This window comes from Canis aureus, chromosome 5, assembly GCF_053574225.1.
Source record: "Canis aureus isolate CA01 chromosome 5, VMU_Caureus_v.1.0, whole genome shotgun sequence".
NCBI lineage: Eukaryota > Metazoa > Chordata > Mammalia > Carnivora > Canidae > Canis > Canis aureus.
In genome coordinates this window covers 13,972,980-13,993,519 of record NC_135615.1, presented here as the reverse complement: position 1 = coordinate 13,993,519, position 20,540 = coordinate 13,972,980, and the positions used below count along the sequence as shown (strand labels likewise).

General features: G+C 34.7%; 1 protein-coding gene across 5 annotated transcripts in view; it reads right to left on the bottom strand.

The window, feature by feature from the left end:
• The window catches only part of EPC1 (enhancer of polycomb 1), a 92,398-nt gene that overhangs the window by 2,489 nt on the left and 69,369 nt on the right, over positions 1 to 20,540 (bottom strand). For 3 of the 5 annotated variants that reach the window (XM_077896887.1, XM_077896884.1, XM_077896888.1), the window contains exons 3-14: positions 16,457 to 16,602; positions 15,878 to 16,084; positions 15,350 to 15,498; positions 14,310 to 14,469; positions 13,103 to 13,279; positions 12,921 to 13,010; positions 12,681 to 12,829; positions 10,577 to 10,929; positions 2,913 to 3,031; positions 2,746 to 2,832; positions 1,584 to 1,725; positions 649 to 1,012 (exon numbers count right to left, since the gene is read on the bottom strand). In XM_077896887.1, the coding sequence (XP_077753013.1) occupies positions 649 to 1,012; positions 1,584 to 1,725; positions 2,746 to 2,832; positions 2,913 to 3,031; positions 10,577 to 10,929; positions 12,681 to 12,829; positions 12,921 to 13,010; positions 13,103 to 13,279; positions 14,310 to 14,469; positions 15,350 to 15,498; positions 15,878 to 16,084; positions 16,457 to 16,602 (2,143 nt within the window). Of the gene's footprint in view, positions 1 to 648; positions 1,013 to 1,583; positions 1,726 to 2,745; positions 2,865 to 2,912; positions 3,032 to 10,576; positions 10,930 to 12,680; positions 12,830 to 12,920; positions 13,011 to 13,102; positions 13,280 to 14,309; positions 14,470 to 15,349; positions 15,499 to 15,877; positions 16,085 to 16,456; positions 16,603 to 20,540 lie in introns of those variants that run through there. The other 2 variants (XM_077896886.1, XM_077896889.1) reach the window with 2 other exon arrangements.

Below are 20,540 nucleotides of genomic sequence, written 5' to 3'. Positions count from 1 at the left end.
GATGTTCACCTGTTATATAGTTAACATTATTTAATTTTTACACTTTCATGCTTGTCTTCTAACTAAATTGAAAACCCCATCTTTCTTTTTTTCCCCCACAGTATTTGTAAATAGCAGGATTCTTTACCACTAATATCTAAAACAGGAGAGTCGGAGCAAACATTCTAAACCATCTACTGAAACCCAAGAAGACAAATTAACATAAAAAGTAATGGGTTTGAGTAAAAACTGACCTGGCATTAATACTGTTTAAGCCTTTACGTTATTTACATTATTAAGAGTAGATTAAGCCAGGGTGGGTTGTATCAATTCTGTTTACATGAGAAGATATGGAACATAAAGAAAAGAAACATTCTAAAGAGAACTTCCTCCATCCAAAGGTGGAAAATGAGAGCACTGAGAGCTATCATTCTACTGTGAAAGTGGCGTCCAAAGCACATAGGCAATATTCAGTATACCATTTAATTCAAATTCTCAACAATGTTGAATTATAACTTACCTGTTTAGTCTTGAATAAATAAGGAATTCTCCTCTACCCATTTTCCCATGTAAGGAAAAGAACAAAACACAGAAGTAGAGAGCACTGCCAAAGGATTCAAGTCAGAGCTCATATTTTTTCAAACATTTTGGCTTCAAATAACTACTGACCTTGGAACTGAATCTACAGCAGATGAAGATGCAACCTTGGAGACTTGACAGTTTGCTGCGGCAGCCAGCTTTAAGGCAGACGACGGGACAGCACTTAAAGTCCTAGGTATGTGTCGTGCATTGATGGGGGCAATAGAGTTTACAGTGGCAACTGACGAAGGGACAGTTAATCGAATGTTGTTCCCGATCAGAACCTGAGCTGTTGCAGAATTGGCAGCAGTGACTTGATGACTCAGTGCACTGTGGGAACCTGAAGTCTGTGTCATGTTTGAAGGTTGTAACAATGTTGAACCTGCCGTTGACGGACTCGTGTGTACAAGTGCTGTTGGTGTAGTACTGCTGAGGTGTAAGCCCTTGTATACTCCTAGAGAAAGAGAAAGAAATGTATGGCTAAGCAATGTATGGCTTTGCTGTTTACCACTGATATATGTTACAAACATCAGAACAATTTAGAAGTCTATCTCTTTTTAAAGATTTATGTATTTATTTTTGAGAGAGCATGGAGGAGGGAGGGCTGGGGGGAGAGAGAGAGAATCTCAAGGGGACTCTGGCTGAGCAGGAGTCCCGATGTGGAGCTCGATCCCAGGACCCTGAGATTATGATCCAAGTGAAAACCAAGAGTCGGATGCTCAATGGACTGAGCCATCCAGGTACCCTTAAATGTCTTTATCCTGGGGATCCCTGGGTGGCGCAGCGGTTTAGCGCCTGCCTTTGGCCCAGGGTGTGATCCTGGAGTCCCGGGATCGAATCCCACGTCGGGCTCCCGGTGCATGGAGCCTGCTTCTCCCTCTGCCTGTGTCTCTGCCTCTCTCTCTCTCTCTGTGTGTTGTGACTATCATAAATAATAAAATAAAATAAAATAAAATAAAATAAAATAAAATAAAATAAAATAAAATAAAATAAAATAAAGGAAAAAAAAATGTCTTTATCCTTACCTGAGGCTGGAAGGACGCCATTCACCCCAATTCCAAGCACCACATCATCCTTCATCTTGAATCCCATCAGTTGTTCTGATGTCACCAAAGCAGAAGCAGCAAATTGAGCACTAGCAGAATCCAAAGTCTTGGAAACAAAACCCTAAAAAAGAAAATACAAAACAAATCTAATCAGCATCGTTTAGTCTCAAATTAATTTATTAAAGCTACACAAGTATACAACAATCAGTCTGAATATAAACCAGAGTGGCAAACCACTGAAATATCTTCATGTCTTTTGAGTCATAAGTTTGAAGAATGCTCAAGCAAACTAAGAACTCAGGGATTATGAATTTTTTTTTTAATTTTTATTTATTTATGATAGTCACAGAGAGAGAGAGAGGCAGAGACACAGGCAGAGGGAGAAGCAGGCTCCATGCAAGGGAGCCTGACGTGGGATTCGATCCCGGGTCTCCAGGATCGCGCCCTGGGCCAAAGGCAGGCGCTAAACCGCTGCGCCACCCGGGGATCCCGGGATTATGAATTTTGATCTTCATATGTGACAATGTGTAATATGGACAGGTCAATTACAAAAATAAACCTTCTTTAATGTGGAAGCACTAAACCTCTGACACAAAGTGTCAGACGAGAAATACACTAGTAAAACATTTCAGTGATTTGCAAGTACATATAATGAAAAATGAGTATGTAAGGTTCTTTCTTCACCAAACTTACACACATATTCACATATAAACCAAGACACCTTTGGGACAGTAATCTAACTATCCCTTTAGAATTGATGTAACAAAATATCATACCATAGCTTGGCCTAGAAATTAAGAAGCTCCTCTAATTTTTTAAAATCGATTTTTCCTTTAAAACGCTAAGATTCAAATTTCAGCCTTTGAACCTTACATGTGTTTAAATGGCAAACATTCATCATACCTGAGGTTTAAAAGTGATTTCTTGTAATTAAGAGAGGTTTAATAATGATAACTTTACATAACTTTTAATAATAATTAAAATATCCAAGATAACGAGCTGGGTGAGATTATATGTTAAAGAGATAAAATGCATAAACTATAGGACAGGCTTGGAAGACAGTGTCTTGATCTCATTTAACTATGCTTTCTTAGTTTTACTTTTGAAAATAGGGAGCAGAGGCAACGGCTTCCATACTCACCTGTAATGCTCTTTCTAAACCCTGTATAGAATGGCTATGATGTAGATTCAGGCGAAAGCCACTTTTCTGCTGGTTAGATGCAAGGTTCTATGACAACAGTTGGTAATTAGAGATGAACTCTGGTGGGAAACAATGAGGGATAATCATAAGACAGACAAATCCCTCACCTGTGCAGTGGTGGTGGAGGAATTACTATTTGCTTGCTGTTGCTGAATTTGGGCAAGCTGCTGTTTCTGCATTAGTGCCAGTTGCTGTTGATGTTGCTGGTATTGTTCGGCTGTAAATGCTGAACATAAAACGAGGAAACACTTCATAAAAATGCACAGATAGCATACACATCTTACAGTACCAAAACAAATTACAGCATTAAAAAAATTTTTGTGCAGAATTAAAGCATCTGACAAAGGCTCATGATCCTGCTAAAGATCACTTTCATAAGAAAAATTCTGCATTTTTTACAACCACACTTAACAGGAGTGGCTCGAGTTTAAAGCAACACAAAAGTATAAACTTCCCGAGTTATAACAACATAGGAAAGAGAACTCACTTCTCAAGTTTCAGAACCGTTATTTTTATAAGCTATGACATTTGCACTAGACAGTGTAAAAAGGTAATCCAGCTTTTTAAATCCACATATTTGGGATTCAACTTTGCACTGAGCTTGAGAAGAAATCTGATTAATTACCATTTGGTTTCTAGTTTACTCATATTACTGTCCCAATGCATTCAGATGATCCCTAACAGTTCTGTGTATAAATACTAATTGTTCTACATATTTTCTAATTTTAGCCATTATAAACATTTTCTCTATATGGAATATAAGATTGTTGGTTTATTACCTTTATTTTATTTTTTTAAAGAACTCATCCTTTAACAGGAAGAAAAGAGGCTCCAAATGTTAAGGTTAATTAATTTTCCCCACCCAATTAACCCACCTGGAAAAAATCCAGTCAATAAGAACGGAGTTGTTTATGTTGATTTACTGTACAGAATGATGTCTGAGGAAAGACACTGTGTTATGCTACTTATGTTTGTCTATGGAGAGCTCAGTTCTAAAAAAAACAAACAAAAAAATGTTCATTTATTACCCCCCAAAAAAGTGTGTGCAGTTTTTAAAAAGGAAACCTTTTTCTTTTTTCTTACTTTTGCCAATTAAAAAAAGGAAAAAAAAAAAAAAAGGGCACATACAATCACAACATCTGACTTTAAAGGCTTCTTTAAGAAACCTGTGATGTTTGGATTAAGAATTATTTCAAAACACAAAAAAGGTTATCATGCATCCCTGAATACCAGGGAATCTATAAATCATGCAATGCAAATTTCCTCAATCTAAAGTTTAATGTTCTCAAAACACTGTCACCTAATTTGTTGTCTTTAATTGCATTTTAATAATTTAGTTGAAGAAAATATCACTTCATCAAGTTTGATAACTTTCACTCATAACTTGTAAAGAATCTTTATCTTCCAGTATAACAGCTTTTCTGAGTAGTACCACTATAAAATGTTTAGGTAGAAATTCTACCATATTTTCAATGAATCAGAAAATTATGAAACAATATTTAAGAAAACCCCAGAAATTATTAGTGTCTACACAGGCTTTACACTTGAACTAAGTTCTTGGGCTACAAGAGCAAAAACATAATTTCTTGCTATAAAAACTGTCCTTTGATGCATTTCTTTTCCTACTATATTGTAATTCTCAGATCTGAATACTATAGGGAAGACTTATTGACTAGATAACTTCTAAATACTGACATAAAGTAACTTTGTGTCAAAATGACTATTTCCATATAATAGAAATGTGTTGAATCAAAACCTGAAAATTTATAAAAATTAATGCTGCCCTGAAATATTGTTTATAATTAATGTAACATTTATATTTATGTTTTTTAAAAATCCATAAAAGTAACTGTTTAACCTAAAGATCCCTAATTTATTAAAACTAGAGTTTTGCTAGCATGTTTTTGAGATTAATACTTTAACTTCCTAAGTTTGAGTGAGTTGCTTAAAGTCTGAACATCCTACCAAGGGATATTCAGTAAATTTTTTTTTAAAAAAGGATAATTTTTACAAGGTCAGGTCATTATATTTCTACAAACATAATAATTTAGCATTCATTGGAGAACTATATACAAAAAACTCCATTTACAGGAATGAAAGTAATATTTTATGGAAATTTGTTTATGTTTGTATATGTTTTAATAAAAAATTATAATAATAAATCAAATCGATTTTTTTTGCCCTAATTTAAGTTCAACATTTTAATCCTTGGTCTCTGAGGATCTTGTGAATTTCACTTTTTTAAACAACTGTTAACTTCTCCCTAATACAAGATTTAGAAATAGAAATGGAACTAATACTCATCATGATTTTAGAGCAATACTGTCAATCTACTGCTTAGAAATATTTCTTTTGGAGTCTAGTTATGAAATTTTCCCCAGACATTTTTCATAAATGACCTAGAAGAAACACATAGGCTGAACAACATATAAGCTGAAAATAAAAACCATGGGTCTAGGAGCCAGGAGACCTTGATTTGTTGTTGTTGTTGTTGTTGTTTTTAAGCTCTTGGCTCTATCATAACTAGCCAGGTATACCTGGCCAAGTAACTAAACTTTTTGGGGCTCAGTCATGTTCATCCAAAATACTTGGATTAAGTTAGGTGATCACTAAAGCCCTTTCCACCTCTGCGACACAAGGATTTTATATTTCTTCTGAGAAACAAATTTCCAATCCAAAAGGCTATATAAATAAAGTAGGAAAACTTGGACAAAGGTAAGGTAGTAAATCTGGGGAAATACAATCTGAACTGGGTTTTACATTGCTATTTATACAGAAAACTGAGAAGACTTCAGATAGCATTATAATTAAAAGTCCATTCAAATGCTACATGGAAATAAATAAACATGACCATATTTTTCCCTAGTCTCTATTCAAGGTAGAAAGTGTTACAGTTCTAGGTTCTAGGTCTACCTCTAGACAGAGAGTGATAGTCAAGTTTGCAATTAGCATGAAGATGGGCAGAATGGTTTCATGGACATATGACCAAATCTAGAATCAGAAGCATTTTACAGAACCCCAAATTTTTAGAGGCACCCTTGGTGATTTCCTCCCACAACTTCACAATAAAGATGAAGAAACTTTCATCTGAGGTCACAAAGATAGTAGTGGAATGGGGGGAAAATCTATCCCTAAACCATTGAGATATTAAATATAAAAAGAAATAGCCATAAGTTTGTTTGTTTTAATATTACCTACAAGAAATAATCAAACTTTTAATGTACCCCACACTATGAATCAAGTCCTTTAAACAAAACAAAACAAAACAAAACAAAACAAAACAAAACAAAACACCCTTATCTATAGAGCACCTGAGAAGAGTCTGGGTATGGGAGTAGAGTTATGTGAAGGACATGACTAAATGCTGAGAATAGGGAAGGAGCATGACAGGACTTCAAATTTTGAAGCACACTATGATGCTGGAAAGCAAGAAAACTTAGTATGCTTCTAAGGGCAACAGAGGAACCTGTAGGTTTAAACTCAAGGAGGTAGCTGTTGTTCATATATGGACAAACTTTCTAAACAAGATTCCCAACTCTAGAATAACTTGATCTAGAAAATTGTTGCATTTGTCCTCACTAGAGGTGTATATGCAAAGGCCAGAAATGACTGCTGTTTTGGTAGCCGCTAACAATTCTTTGGGCTAGGAATTTAGACAAAATAATCTAAGATGTTACCAGTCCATTTGGACAGGAAACTATTCTTCTGTGGCACTCCAGCACCTGGAATAGTCATTTTCTTGCAGCTGGAGCATCTCAATGGAAATGATCAAAGAGTAGGAGTATGTGAGGGGGACAAGTACTTAGAAAAAAATTAATAATCTGAAAAGACATATTTAAAATTACCAAAATGTACATTGCTTAAAAAAAAAAAAAAAAAAAGCAAAACACTCCAAAACCCAAACCAAAAAAAACCCAATGAACCTAAACACTTATTTTAAAAGATCACCTTCGAACAGAAATTTCTTTGAGCAGTACACAGGCAGAAAATTATTTTAATAAAGGAAAAGGTAACTTTAAAGAGATAAATATAAAATAAAATGACTTCAGAAAATACTAAAGGATGATATCAAGCTTGAATGATAGTTTTGAGGTTCGTAAGCACTTATCAGCCACCCAGAAAATCCAACCTGAAAAGAAAAAGATGGTGTATTTCCTTCGATGGCCAAACATGGCTGAATCTGAATTCATTCGGCTTTGAATTACTTGAACATGAGATAATCTGTGACCCAACCTTCCACTTATTGTGAGTAATCCTGCACTTCAGCACACAACTATAAAACTATTAATTTTATTATGAGTGCTACTCTACACCCTGCTAAGGATGTAATTTTGAATTGTGAAACATGCTTGGATAAGGATTAAGGTCCTATAGATTTATAAAATCTAACCATGAGAATATTCAATGCTCAAATCTAGAATTCTTTTGAAATTTGTAATTGCATATTACAAGTTTTATGAAGTAAAATGCACTAATTTAAGTAAGCTATAGATCCTGAGACTTAGAACACATCATTCTAGCTACATATATCCTATTAATTTATGAAAATAAACCAAATCTTTAGTATAGGTATGTGAGCTTAGGAAAATTACTTAGAATGCTGAATGAAATTTCAGTGGGAACTAAGAATTCAAATCCTGAACATATAATGGTGGTTTAAAAAATCACTTTTTTATTTAGTCTTTCTAAGTTATAAAAGTCCATTCTAATTATGAGAAAAGGTATTAAATCTGACATCCCATATCCCCCAAACTCAAACACGTGCAAACTGAAAAAAACACTATACATTTTCAAAGGTGCTTTTATAGATTACAAAAAAAATAGAAAACTTTCCAAATCACATATAAACCAAAGATTATTAAATATACACAATTTATTCATAGTACTAAAATCTAGTCCTAGAAATTCTAAATACACATATATTTAAGTCTTCCCAACATTGGGTCACTCTTTTGTGTGTTATCCAGAGGATCATGCACTAGAGCACCTGACCAACCAGGTTACTAATCTGGCCACACTACTATGCGAAATGGCCAAGACTGGGAAGCAAGCAAAAAAATTCTGAGCACCAGGAACTACAAAAGTTGGTGTGTTAAAGCTCATGCCCTTTATTAAAAATAATGGGCTCCTGATATCCTCATTTAGAATTTCCTGTTTGAAATAGTATCTTTATAGGTGACTTTTTAGAAAAAGGAAAATCAGTCCAGAGGGCATCACTAGGCCACAGCATACATATAAATATTAATATTTAAAATAATGACAGATTAATAAAAAACTGCTACATCAAAATACTTGGCTTAAGCAGCAAACAAGAAAGTATATATCAACTGACTTCTATCTCATATATAGTGGTTAAGTTCTAAAGTCAGTATAGTAAAAATTAAGCCTTGAAAATTCCTTTAAAGTCTACCACAATGGATGTGTCTCTTTCAATAAGCCCAGCACAGACAGTTTTTCCTCTGGCTTATGGTTCTGTGGTTGAGTACCAGATGAAATAGTTGGGCTTATATTTGGGGGCCATCTATATGAAAAAATTTATCTTTAAAATTACAATTACACAGACAAAGGTGAGAAGATTAACCTCTGAATGAAGCGGCAAAGGAGGCATGGATATTCCGAGTAACAACAGATTCACTTCTGCCATTCCCAGAGTGGTCCACTCTGGAGAATAGGTTCTTTTGGTTGAATTGTATTTAGAATCCTGTATAACTTTTGAACTGTTAAAATTTTATTTTTTCTTCAGGGGCCTATAGTTGAATTTGCTTGAGTGTAACATACACATGATAGGACTCTACTAAATAGGAAAGAATAAAGCATGACCCAACAGCAATCTGTAGGCATCTATTCTCTAAGCATACAAAAAAATCTAGTAAAAATTAAGGGAAAATTGAAACAATTATGTGCAACAAAAAAATAAATTCATTTTTAAAAAGTTGTATCACATTATATGGGGGAGGAAATGATTCAAAAGAAAATTATACAGTCATTAAAAATTGTTTTTCAGCTAAACTTTTGGTAACACTACTGGTTCAATGTTCACTTTTTAACGTTCTTTGGAAAACACAAATCAAGTAAGTTTCATAAAATCAATGCTTACTTATGCAGTATAGCAAAATAATTTACATTTAAAATGATCATTAAAAGATACTAGGGTAGTTATACAATTCGACTTCTCTATTATTATTATCTTTTTTTTTTTTTTTAGATTTTATTTGTTTAAGTAATCTCTACACCCACCGTGGGGCTTGAATTCACAACTCATGAGATCAAGAGTCTCATTGCTTTCACTGATTAAGCCAGCCTGGCACCCCTCAACTTCTCTACTTTAAAGGGTGAGAAGATGGGGATTGATGGAGCATGCCAGTTTTCTATAAGAAGTCTCAAGGAATTTATACAGCTTAAATATCTATCAGGGAAAACACGTTACAAGTTTACACCTTTAAAATCTCTATACTTGCATACTATATAGTCCTCCTCCATATTGAAAAGTTATTTTGATTTTTAAGACTGTAATAGCTGAGAGAAATGGACTCTGAAATTAATGGGACCATACTAATCCGTTAGACTTCAGAATAATTTATATTATCTTCTAGTTGATTTTGGAAATGTGATTATTTTTCTTATGAGTAAAGACTTCCATTTCATACAAGTACTTGTTTTCCAGACACAAAATAAATTAGTTTATGGGACCTTTTCTAGAGATCTTTAAGAATAAGCAGTACATTTTCGTATTTATTAGAAAGGTTTAACTGTAGCCTTACCAGGTAATTAGGGCAACATAATAAATACCTTTACAGTCCCTTCAAAATCTGTGTTTAAATTATCTTTACAAAAATCTATGGTAACATAATTCTAACAGTGAATTTCTATAATCTACATGCCTCAAATAACACAGATTTATGCTTTAAAACAGAAAGCTGGGGAATATAAAAAATAGTGAAAGGGAATAAAGGGGAAAGGAGAAAAAATAAGTGGGAAATATCAGAAAGGGAGACAGAACATGAAAGACTCCTAACTCTGGGAAACAAACTAGGGGTGGTGGAAGGGGAGGTGGGGGTGAATGGATGACGGGCACTGAGGGGGGCACTTGACGGGATGAGCACTGGGTGTTATTCTATATGTTGACAAATTGAATACCAATAAAAAAATAAATTTATAAAAAAAATACAACAAACAAACAAAACAGAAAGCTAAAATTTTAGGAATATTTAAAGACAGGATGTGTTTTAGACACATTTCACAATGTAGCCATAATGCTAAAGTAGATGTTATCTGGAATTGCCTCCAACATTTTAACAGTCCTATAAAATTTTAAAAATCCTTTAATTTAAATATTGTTCCCTCTTATAAATTATTCTGCATTACTGTCAGTAGATAAGACTTGTGCATATCTACAGACTTGCCAGACTACTTTTGAACAGTTTAAATAAAACACAAGAGAAGTGTCCAAGCATAAAATGGTTACAATTAATGACCCATTTTCTTTTCATATTCTTTGATAATATAATTGCTGAATTGTAAATTGTGGGTTCACAGAGCATATCCAGGAAATAAATGTCATACATTAAGTAGCAGTAAATCACCTTTGTGTGTGGGTGTGTTTAAATGAAAACACATGTACAAACAATTCAAATAAATACTTAACCTAGGTCCGTTTTCCTCATTATTTGAGAGAAAGGACTTTTAGCTTTAAATATAATAAACCACATATTCAAAATATGGATGAACCTGACATTTCTATAGAAATGTACATCATAACAAATAAACATACCAAAATGTGCTGAACCACTGCTACTTTTACTTTGCGTGGAGGTACTGCATGTCTGGGTCCCAGGTTGTGCTGTTCCTGTTCGATTTATACTCCTATACAATTTTCTACAGGAGAGTTCATCATTGTCACTGTCATGTAGGGTTGGTGTCCGAGGCCTAAAATGCCGCCATCTACATGATTTGATATTGACTAGTATCTGACTGAGGTCTTTAGAGAAAGATTTGTCCGAGGTATTTGTTTCTGAGGTATTGGCAAACTGATTGACTGGAGAATGTTGTGGAGAGGAAAGCATTTCCAAATCCAGATGGCGAAACATACTGTCATAGTCTGAGTGAGCTCTGTCCAGTAAGACCCTGTTAAAAATAAGGCAGGGAACATATATGTAAAACAGCTATTCAAAAATTATATAAAAAAAGATCCTCCCAGTTCCCCCAAAGCCATCTCATACTAAACATTTAAAAGCTAGAAATTTGATTATTTCAGTATTTGACCCTCTAAGCTAAATTCTCAATTTGTTTTTAAATTCTCAATTTCTGATAAAAGTTTTTACTTTATAATGATCTGATTAAAGAAGAAAGCAATCCACCTTGAGGAATTCATTTTACATCAGCAAGAGCTTTCTAACAGTTCCACGAGCTGATCTACCAGTATGTTACTGATATAAAACCTGGACTTATTTTTCTTTCCAAACTGCTTTTCAATCAGAGATTTTTCTTTCCGTTACAAAGCACCAAAACACTTTATAAAAGATCAGTTCTCTATTAAGCAAAAACTTCCTTCTTTTTTTTTGGGGGGGGGGCAGGGGTGGAGGAGGTAGGAGAAAGCAGTAAATGGTATGCTATCTTTGGGATATTTTATAGCATTAAAATTTCTTATCGACAAAATATTTGAGATCTACTACTGTAGAAGATATATTTTTATGTTATTTATATAAACTTTATAAGTAATTCCATCTTAAAATACTAACAGCGACTAATGTTAGTATAGTATAAAATATAAATGACATGGAATTTTGGCTACTATTGATATCAATGTAATGACTGGGGGGAAAGCACTAAATAAAATAAATAATTTCAGTGTCCAGACAATTCTAAAGTAATTAAAAACTGCAATTAAGACTTGAAAATGAAAGAAACATACGTATAAAGCATTCATTAAAAACTACATCCTGGGATGCCTGAGTGGCTTAGCAGTTGAGTGTCTGCCTTTGGCTCAGGACATGATCCCGGGATCTATGTGGGATCGAGTCCCACACTGGGCTCCTTTTGGGGAGACTGCTTTTTCCTTTGCCTGTGTCTCTGCCTCTTTCTCTCTCTCTCTCATGAATAAGTAAATAAAATCTTTAAGAAACAAACAAAAAAAACCCTCTACATCCTCAGGTTTCTTCCTGAAAGCACCTTGATACTATGTTCTGCCTTTTTTCCCCTACCTATACAGGATTATCTTTCTTTTTCTTCACTTTTATGTGTTCTGTAATTCCTTCCTGCCTCCCACACAAATTCTCACACAAGGCATCTAGAGTGTACAGGGGGTACTATCATGTTTAAACAAAAGAGTGATTAGATCCTGAAAAACTGGGTGTCAAGGTCAGACCATGCATGGATCCTGGAGCCTTTTTAAAAAAATATTTTATTCATTCATTCATTCATTCATTCATTCATTCATTTGAGAGAGAGAGAGAGAGAGAGAGAGAGAGAGAGAGAGAGAGAATGAGTGCACATGAGCAGGGGGAGGGGCAGAGGGACAGGGCTCAATCTTATGACCTAGAGATCATGACCTGAGCTGAAACCCAGAGTCAGATGCTTAACCCAGTGAGCCACCCAGGGACCCCTTCTAGAGTGTTTTCACTGAGAAGTTAAACAACCTAGTGTACTAATTACATGACATTTCTTAGCCTATTCAGTCCTTTCTTCTAATATGTGCCAGAACTTCTGAAACAACTTTTTGTAATCTCTTTTAGTATTTTAGTCAAAAAAATCATTTAAGAACAGAAAATGGAAACAAATGAGCTATTTAGAAGGATTCCCTCTCTAAAGCTCTAGATTTGATTACCCTACTGTCTTTGTCCCTACTGTACCTATGCTAGGAATACAGAAATAGTTACCTTCCACCACGCCCAACCCGTCTTCGTGTAAATCCAATACACCTCTGGGGTACAGTGAGGGTGGTTAAGCAGTATCTATATCGTACATCCCCTAATCCTCCATCTTTAGGACTAGTCCAAGGCCAGTTGCCAGTTTGGTCTAAGTGAGGCTAAAAACAAAAAACAAACAAAAAAAATTATTTTATTTTGTCAGTTAAAGGCAAACAACTTATTATTTAAAAAAGAGAACCTGAAACTTACAGCATAGTACTGACAGCCTGCTTTCCTACGGAAAGCAAAAGGACCATCAGGATCATTTTCTTCTTCAGCTTCCGAAGAGCCAGACAAGACCTTTAAAATAAAATGAAGTGGGTCAAAACATGTGACTTCCTATGTCACTCCTTCCTTCTCCTCTATGCTCATAGAGAAATTTTTATCTTTACCTGGGAGAGAGGTTCTTCATCTGAGCTGGGAAAGTCATACTGATTTAAATCTTTAGCATTAAAGACGGGCAGTGCAGCAGGACTCGTCTGTTGAGGAGTAGCAGCAGCAGACGATGGTAAGACTTTGGGCTTCTTTTCATATTTACGTTTAGGTCGGATAAGATCGGCTTTATCTTGCTGCAATAAAGTCGTATGTTAATCAAACACTAGAAACCATGTTCAACAAACCTGCAGTTTGGGGTATGCTTTAAAAACAGGATTAGAGCTATAATGAAGTCATTCGCACTCAGAAGAGATCTAAGACGCCTATGTTTTGTCATCTTATATTGTAAAGTATTACAGGTTGGTTTCTGTGAAACATTGACATGTTCTTACAACCTAAACATCATCTCATAAAATATTTTGTTTCATTTAAAGTAAAAGAAGAGAGGTTCTTCAGCTTCTGAAATCCTGTAACTACAGTTAGTATTTATCATTGGTTCCTGTACCTTTTCCTAAATTTTCTATGAAAATTCTAGGAGAAAATAAAAAGGGCGGGGGTTGGGGGGAGGTCTAGTCTTTATTCTAAAGAGTTAACAAATCCATTTTGGGAAAATAATAAAGCAAACAATCTTAATCTTATACACACACAAAGCACCTCAGATAACTCCTAATATGGAGGTGTCACAAAAATAAAGGGAAGTAAAGATTTGGCAGCTAAACAACAAAGGCTTTCTGGAGTGAATCTAGGCAGTTTTAGATGATACAGAGATGAAATCATTAAACAGGGACAACACAAGGATAAAATACAGAAGCAAGAGTGATTGAGCCGATAGTGCACGTTAGAAATATGTGTGCAGGTAAGAGCAAAGGCTAATTAAAGTATGAAGTGTATGACAGGTAAGAAAGGCTACAGGTAAAAATACCTGTTGGAAAGAAAAAGATCACGGCAAGTATCATGGCTGTGTACAGATACTAAATGTCTGTATCAAGTTTTATGTAGTTTATGGCATTACAGTTTTTTGGGGGAAAAGTTAATTCTTAAAGAGTTCATCTATACAGTATCTCTCTTTACTATTCCTACTGTTGTATTAACAGGTTAGTCTTGAATCAAAAGCTGACTTTGCAGCATAGTTCATGGTAGGGTTTATATGTATTTTTCTTTTTCACTCTAATGATAAAACAACATTCTATTACCAGCTACTATTATCATAAAAATTTTTATCACCTTATTTGCTTTGAATTCCTTCACATCCATTGCTTCCTGATGTTTAAACTGACTGCTATTAGTGATCGGGATGATGGGGATGGCATAAGTAGGTTTCATTGGCTGTCTCTGGGCCATAACCTCAGACACGATCTCTCCATTATAGTCACCCAAATTATACCTGAAATTATAGAAAAGAAAGCTGCAAAAATTAAAGTTAGTTCTGTAAATATTTAGGACTATTAAAGCCTGAGATACGATTATAGACACTGAGTAGACTGAAGGCAATATTAAACTTTGATTACTTGCTGAATGCTAATTTAAAATGAAGATTACATGATTCCTTCGGTTTCTTCCGTTACTTTTTGGCTTATAGCTTTACCTTTGCACCATAAATAGATAACTGTGGGGAAAAAAACAAAGGTTCAAATTTTAACTTACCAATTTTGGTGAAAGATTTGGTGGAGATATTGAAATTAATGCCTAAAATGGTGAAGAACTTTCTGCTAATTTGAATTGCCTGTACTATATAAAACTAATTTTCCTTAGATGAATTATGAGAAATTTAATAGTGGTTTTCTTTGGAGATAGTGACTAGGAAATAGGGAAGTGAGGCTTGAAGTTTTCATTGTGTATCTTGTGCCAAATCGTTGAGTGTTAAAATTATGGGCCTCTTCCCCTCCCTTCTTTATACTTCTGTTAAAAAACCCAGTAGGTGTTTAAAAAAAAAAAAAATCAGTACCATCTGGTGAGTAAATGAAAAACTTTATAACTGACAAATATTCTCTCCCTCCCAACATTGCACTCAAACTCAAATAAGGACAAAAGAATAAGATTATACCTGGCATATTTTAATTTTACCGAGCCCTGTCTGTCACTTTTAAAGAAAATAAAGAGAGGAACAGATGTAAAATTATGCAAAGTATATCATATCACACATTTAATAATCTCTACTTATTATTAAAGGATGGTATTTCTAGGGTTAATTCATTAGGAACCATACTACAATACACATAATACTAACGGTATGATACAGCCGACCCTATTAAAGTATACTTTACCTCTTTTCCATAATTTCCAGTGTTAAGTGCAATAGCTCCCTTTTACTCTTTTCTCTTCTTTTTATCATCTCTAGAATAGTAACAGCCCGACTGAGATCTCGACGCAGTTTAAGCATTTTTTCATAAGAGGCTTCATCATTTTTGCGATTCTGAAAATATGAAGTTGCTTTTTTAATGTCAATAAAATTTCCAACTAGTGGCATTCTGAACATAGCTATTGATATATAAGAATACATATTATTTGAAGGGCTGGTTAGAATTTAAAGGCACTGAAAGGGAATATGGATTACCAGGAAATCAATGGTATATATGATTTTTAAATAGTTTAACATTAAAACATATCATTAATAGCTGTGTAATGAATCCTAAGGTTGATACATTTTAAATTAGTATTTTTTTATTATTTTGTACAGGAAGTCTATTTAAACACAAATTAAGACACAGCCTTCAGATGCAGAGATATTCATAAATATAAATAATTTTTCTTTGATAAAAAAAATTACAAACTTTTTTTTCAAATTCACTTACTTTTCGAGTCTGCATTTTTTCAGTACGCCTTCTAAAAGCCACGTAAGGATCATTTGTGCTGGAACCATCACGCTTTTCTTGTTTTACTGATGGGATAAGAGATGGCCCCCGACAGTTTTTTCTCTTTTTAATCCAGTATTCATAAACTTCTCTAATTAATTCATCGTCTTCTTTTAGCAGTAGCTTGGCTTCCTGCAGACTGACTGGCTAAATGTAAAATCATTATGTCATTTTCATATAATAGATATACATAAGGTCCAAAAGTACTTCTAACTTTAATGACAATAACAATATTAATAACAGCAAATGTGGAGTGCTTTATACATGTCCATCATTGATGCTTTATATACAATATAATCTTATTATGTTTATCATCTCTATTTTACAGAAGGGGAAACAGGCACAGAGGCTTTTTTGTTGTTATTTTTTTATAACATATTGCTCAAAATTATACAGATTAGTACTGGGCAGAGATGAGATATGAATTCATGCTTGTTAATTCCACAGTCTGATCACTTACCCTCACTCCAACATTATCCTGTTTCTATACATATATAGGTATATACAATGAAGTTATACCTGCTGACCACTGCCTTTTTCTAGACGGTCAATCATCTCCTCAAATTGCAATGGGCAGATGTCCATTTTCTTTTTCAGTTTATTCACAAATACTTCATCTTCAGAATCCAAATCATAATCAGGCTGCTCAGCATCCAAACTAAAAGCTGACAGAAGAAACCATAAGCAATCATTTACTATGTGAAACCACCGACAAAAACCTCTCAACAGATCTAAAGAAACCAGAAATTTATGGCTTCCCACATTTAAAGTTACTATTATTATTGACAAACACATAAGTCATAAAGGACAACGGATGTGGGGATCCCTGGGTGGCTCAGCTGTTTAGCGTCTGTCTTCTGCCCAGGGCGTGATCCTGGAGTCCCGGGATCAAGTCCCACATCGGGCTCCCTGTATGGAGCCTGCTTCTCCCTCTGCCTGTGTCTCTGCCTCTCTGTGTGTTTCTCATGAATAAATAAATAAAATCTTTAGCAAAAAAAAAAAAAAAAGGGACAATGGATGCGACTCCCTTCCCCCACCTCAAAAACAAACTAGAAGCCCATTAAGAACATAAAGAGATTATGAAATGTATTGGACTATATGAAAATCTTATAGATAAAAAAGATAAAGTATCAGCAATTTCATATGGTTTGATATAATAGAAAAGGATAAGGTCTTTAAGATTGTTTCTAGAATATTTAAATCCTACTTAATAGATTATGTAACTACTTTACCAAATGCTTAGGGAATGGTATTTAAAGCAGAAGTGTTAGAAGCCACTGCCAAAAACAGTAACAGCTATCACTCAATGAGTGCACTTCTGCTGAGGCGGCTTGTTTCCTCATGACAATCATGGTGACAGAAATGTGATGTATCTCTTATATTTGTTAAGATTTGAAAGGGGGCCAGGAACCACTGCTCTAACACCGTATTATCAAATGTCATTCAATTACATATCAAAATTAAACCAGACTAACAATAATATTAGTAAAATATTAAGTAACTTGATATCAAAATGTCTCACATTCTTCCCTTGCTTAATACTTCTTAATTTCCCATCACCTCAGAATCCAAATCCTTACGACTGTATGAGGCTTTCTGACCTCGTCTCTCTAGTCTCATCAGCACTTTATGATGTAGCAGTATCAAATTTCATACATTTCTTTTCTTTTTTTAAACTAATCTCTATACCCAACGTGGGGCTTGAACTCAAAACCCTGAGATCAAGAGTCATGTGCTCTACCGACTGAGCCAGTCAGGTGCTCCTCAAATTTCACATATTTCATACAGCATACTATTTTATGTCTTCAGGCCTTTATATTAGCTGTTGTCTGCCTCCACCTAGCAAGTGACTGCAAACAACTATTTAATCTTTTCAAAACCCAACCTGATTATCAAGTCCTGTGGAATTCCTTCTTGACTGCTCCCAACTAGTAAACGGTTCCTTGTCACTTTTATCTTTTTTTGATGCTATGAACCCTCTCCCAGAAAAACAAACTGTGTGAACATAAAACATTCTGCATAAATTACAAGCAATTTGTATCTCTAAAAGCTGTGGCACCAAGGTTAAAAATTCCTGTTCTAGATCAATGCCCTTCTTTTGTCCTATTTTCTACACATACTTTATAATCTACTTGATAAGTATTAGAATATGACTGATCTCCTGATCTCCTTGAGAGGAGGCATTGTGACTTAATTATCTCTGCAGAGACAGTAAACATGTTCATTTTGTATGCCAACTCTATTTGCAGTACTTTACTGAAAGGCATTCGGATACTGCCTCTAGTAAAGTGGGAAAAACCGCTGAAAAACTATGTAGCCACCCATTAGTGCTATCTGTGGTAGGAATAAGAGGGGGCCCTTTGGCTGCCCCAAACCTGCCCTCCTTGCTTCAAGTTTAACATAGATAGCATCTGGCCCATAGGAATCCAATAAATAGCTGTAGAATTGAACCTACTATATCACTGCCCATTTACAATTTTGATCTGTATTACACTTCTGTAACATTCCTAATTAAAATATTTAGATTCCTTCATAAAAACCTCCATATGTTAATATCTCTGCACCCATCTTTCTTATGACCATAAGGCTCTCTCTCCAATGACTTTCCATGATCTATTTCTGTTTGTTACTGTTTTGTAAACAGGGCTTTTGGAGATCCTGAAATAGATTAAAACACTTGTTTGTTTGGGTCCCTAACCAAAACATTCCATATCTTCATTGTTCAATAGGATAACCACTAGCCACTTTAAATTAAATTAAAAATTTAATACCTTAGCCATAATTAATTAGCCACATTTCAAGCATTAAACAGCTACATGTGTTTACTACTGTACCAGAAAGCACAGATTATAAAATATTTCCATCATCATTGAAAGGTCTATTAAAGAGTGGCGATCCTGATAATCCAGAAAGCCAAATCAGGGACCAACTAGCATTGTTCTACTCCTTAAGGGTATATTATATATCTTTTTAGGGTCTTACCTATATAGGACTTTGGCATGTCCCACTATAAAAATGTTCAGATCCAATCACGCTTACAAAATTTAATTCTTCACAAAAACGAAACAAGTTCACTAGTATCACCTTACTTTTGCATTACCAAAATATATTTGACATATATTATACCATGAATGACGAGTCACATCCAACATATCAGGGAAGGCAATCAAGACTGAAAAGGAAGATTCTCATGCTAGGGAGCTCAGTGTCTTTTCTATGAAAGTTAAACAAGTACCTGTGAGGCTGACTGCTCTTGCCTGTGCAAGCAGCTTTCCTTTTACAGGTCGTGCAAACACATATAACATCTTTAAAATATGAGAACCAAATCTTCTTTAGACATAAAAATATTAAAGCCCTAAGATGCTAACATGTAAAAATTCACTTTAGGATCTCATTCGACCAAAAAACCAGAGCCAATGATTAAAGTGAATTTAGCTTCAGCCTGACCTACCGCTTCCAAATGACAGCTCAACTACAGCTGATAAAGATGGTAACATAGATATGGTCCTAGAAATAGGTGTATCTTCAAATTTTTTGGGCCATCTAATGTGTTCTAAATAGAAAACAGGGTCTACAGAGAAATAGGCAAATGGATTACATCTTGTAATTAAGTTCTGTCAATTAAAATGAGACCCAGCTAGCCAATAACTGTTTAAAAATAGGAGCCATATTATAGAGGCTAATTCCTTTTAAAATATCTTGGTAGGGATAAACCCAGATATACAAATGGTTAAACAAAATACATAGATGGAGGAGAAAATGTGATAGAAAATAAATCCAAGCTAAAAGAATACAATAGTACATACATATAAATTATTTTTTTAAAAGATTTTATTTATTTATTCATGAGAGACAGAGAGAGAGAGAGGCATAGACAGACAGAAGGAGAAGCAGGCTCCTCACAGGAAGCCCAGTATGGGACTCAATCCCTGAACCTGGGATCAGGCCCTGAGCTGATGGCACACACTCAACCGCTGAGCCACCCAGGCATCCCTAAATTGATTACTTTTTAAAGAAGATACAAGGTAGTACAAACCAGTCCTTGCCCTTATGCTTAGAGTCAAATGACAGAGATGAAATGTATATAAATATTTAAGTAACAAATACCATAGAAGCTCAGACTAAGTGTGTTATGTCTGTAACACCACTAGTAAAAGGATATTTGGGCCCTGAAATGGCACAAATTGTGGATTGGAAACAAACAGAATGTAATCCGATTGAAAAGGAGGCACCCTATCCAAGGCAAGGAGAAATCTGTCAGCCCAGGAATGTAAGTGGGTTTCAACTCAAGCATTAAACCCTCAATGATTAGTAATATCTACTTGCAAAAGTTCCTGAAACAAATTCTGAGCAGCAGAAAATACTGTTGTTAATGGTGATATTTACTATTATTATTATTTACCTAAGACAAAGCTACCACTGGCTAACTAGATGATCAAAGTCTTCAACTTCTTTATATTCATAAGCAGAGAGAGTCGAGTCACTTCTAGAAAGTAATTGAGGAGAATGACTGGAGATTCCCTCATTTGAAAGATTTGAAATCACACATATAGAATTCTTTTTGATAAAATTCTGTGGATGATGCTATAGATTTTATATTTAA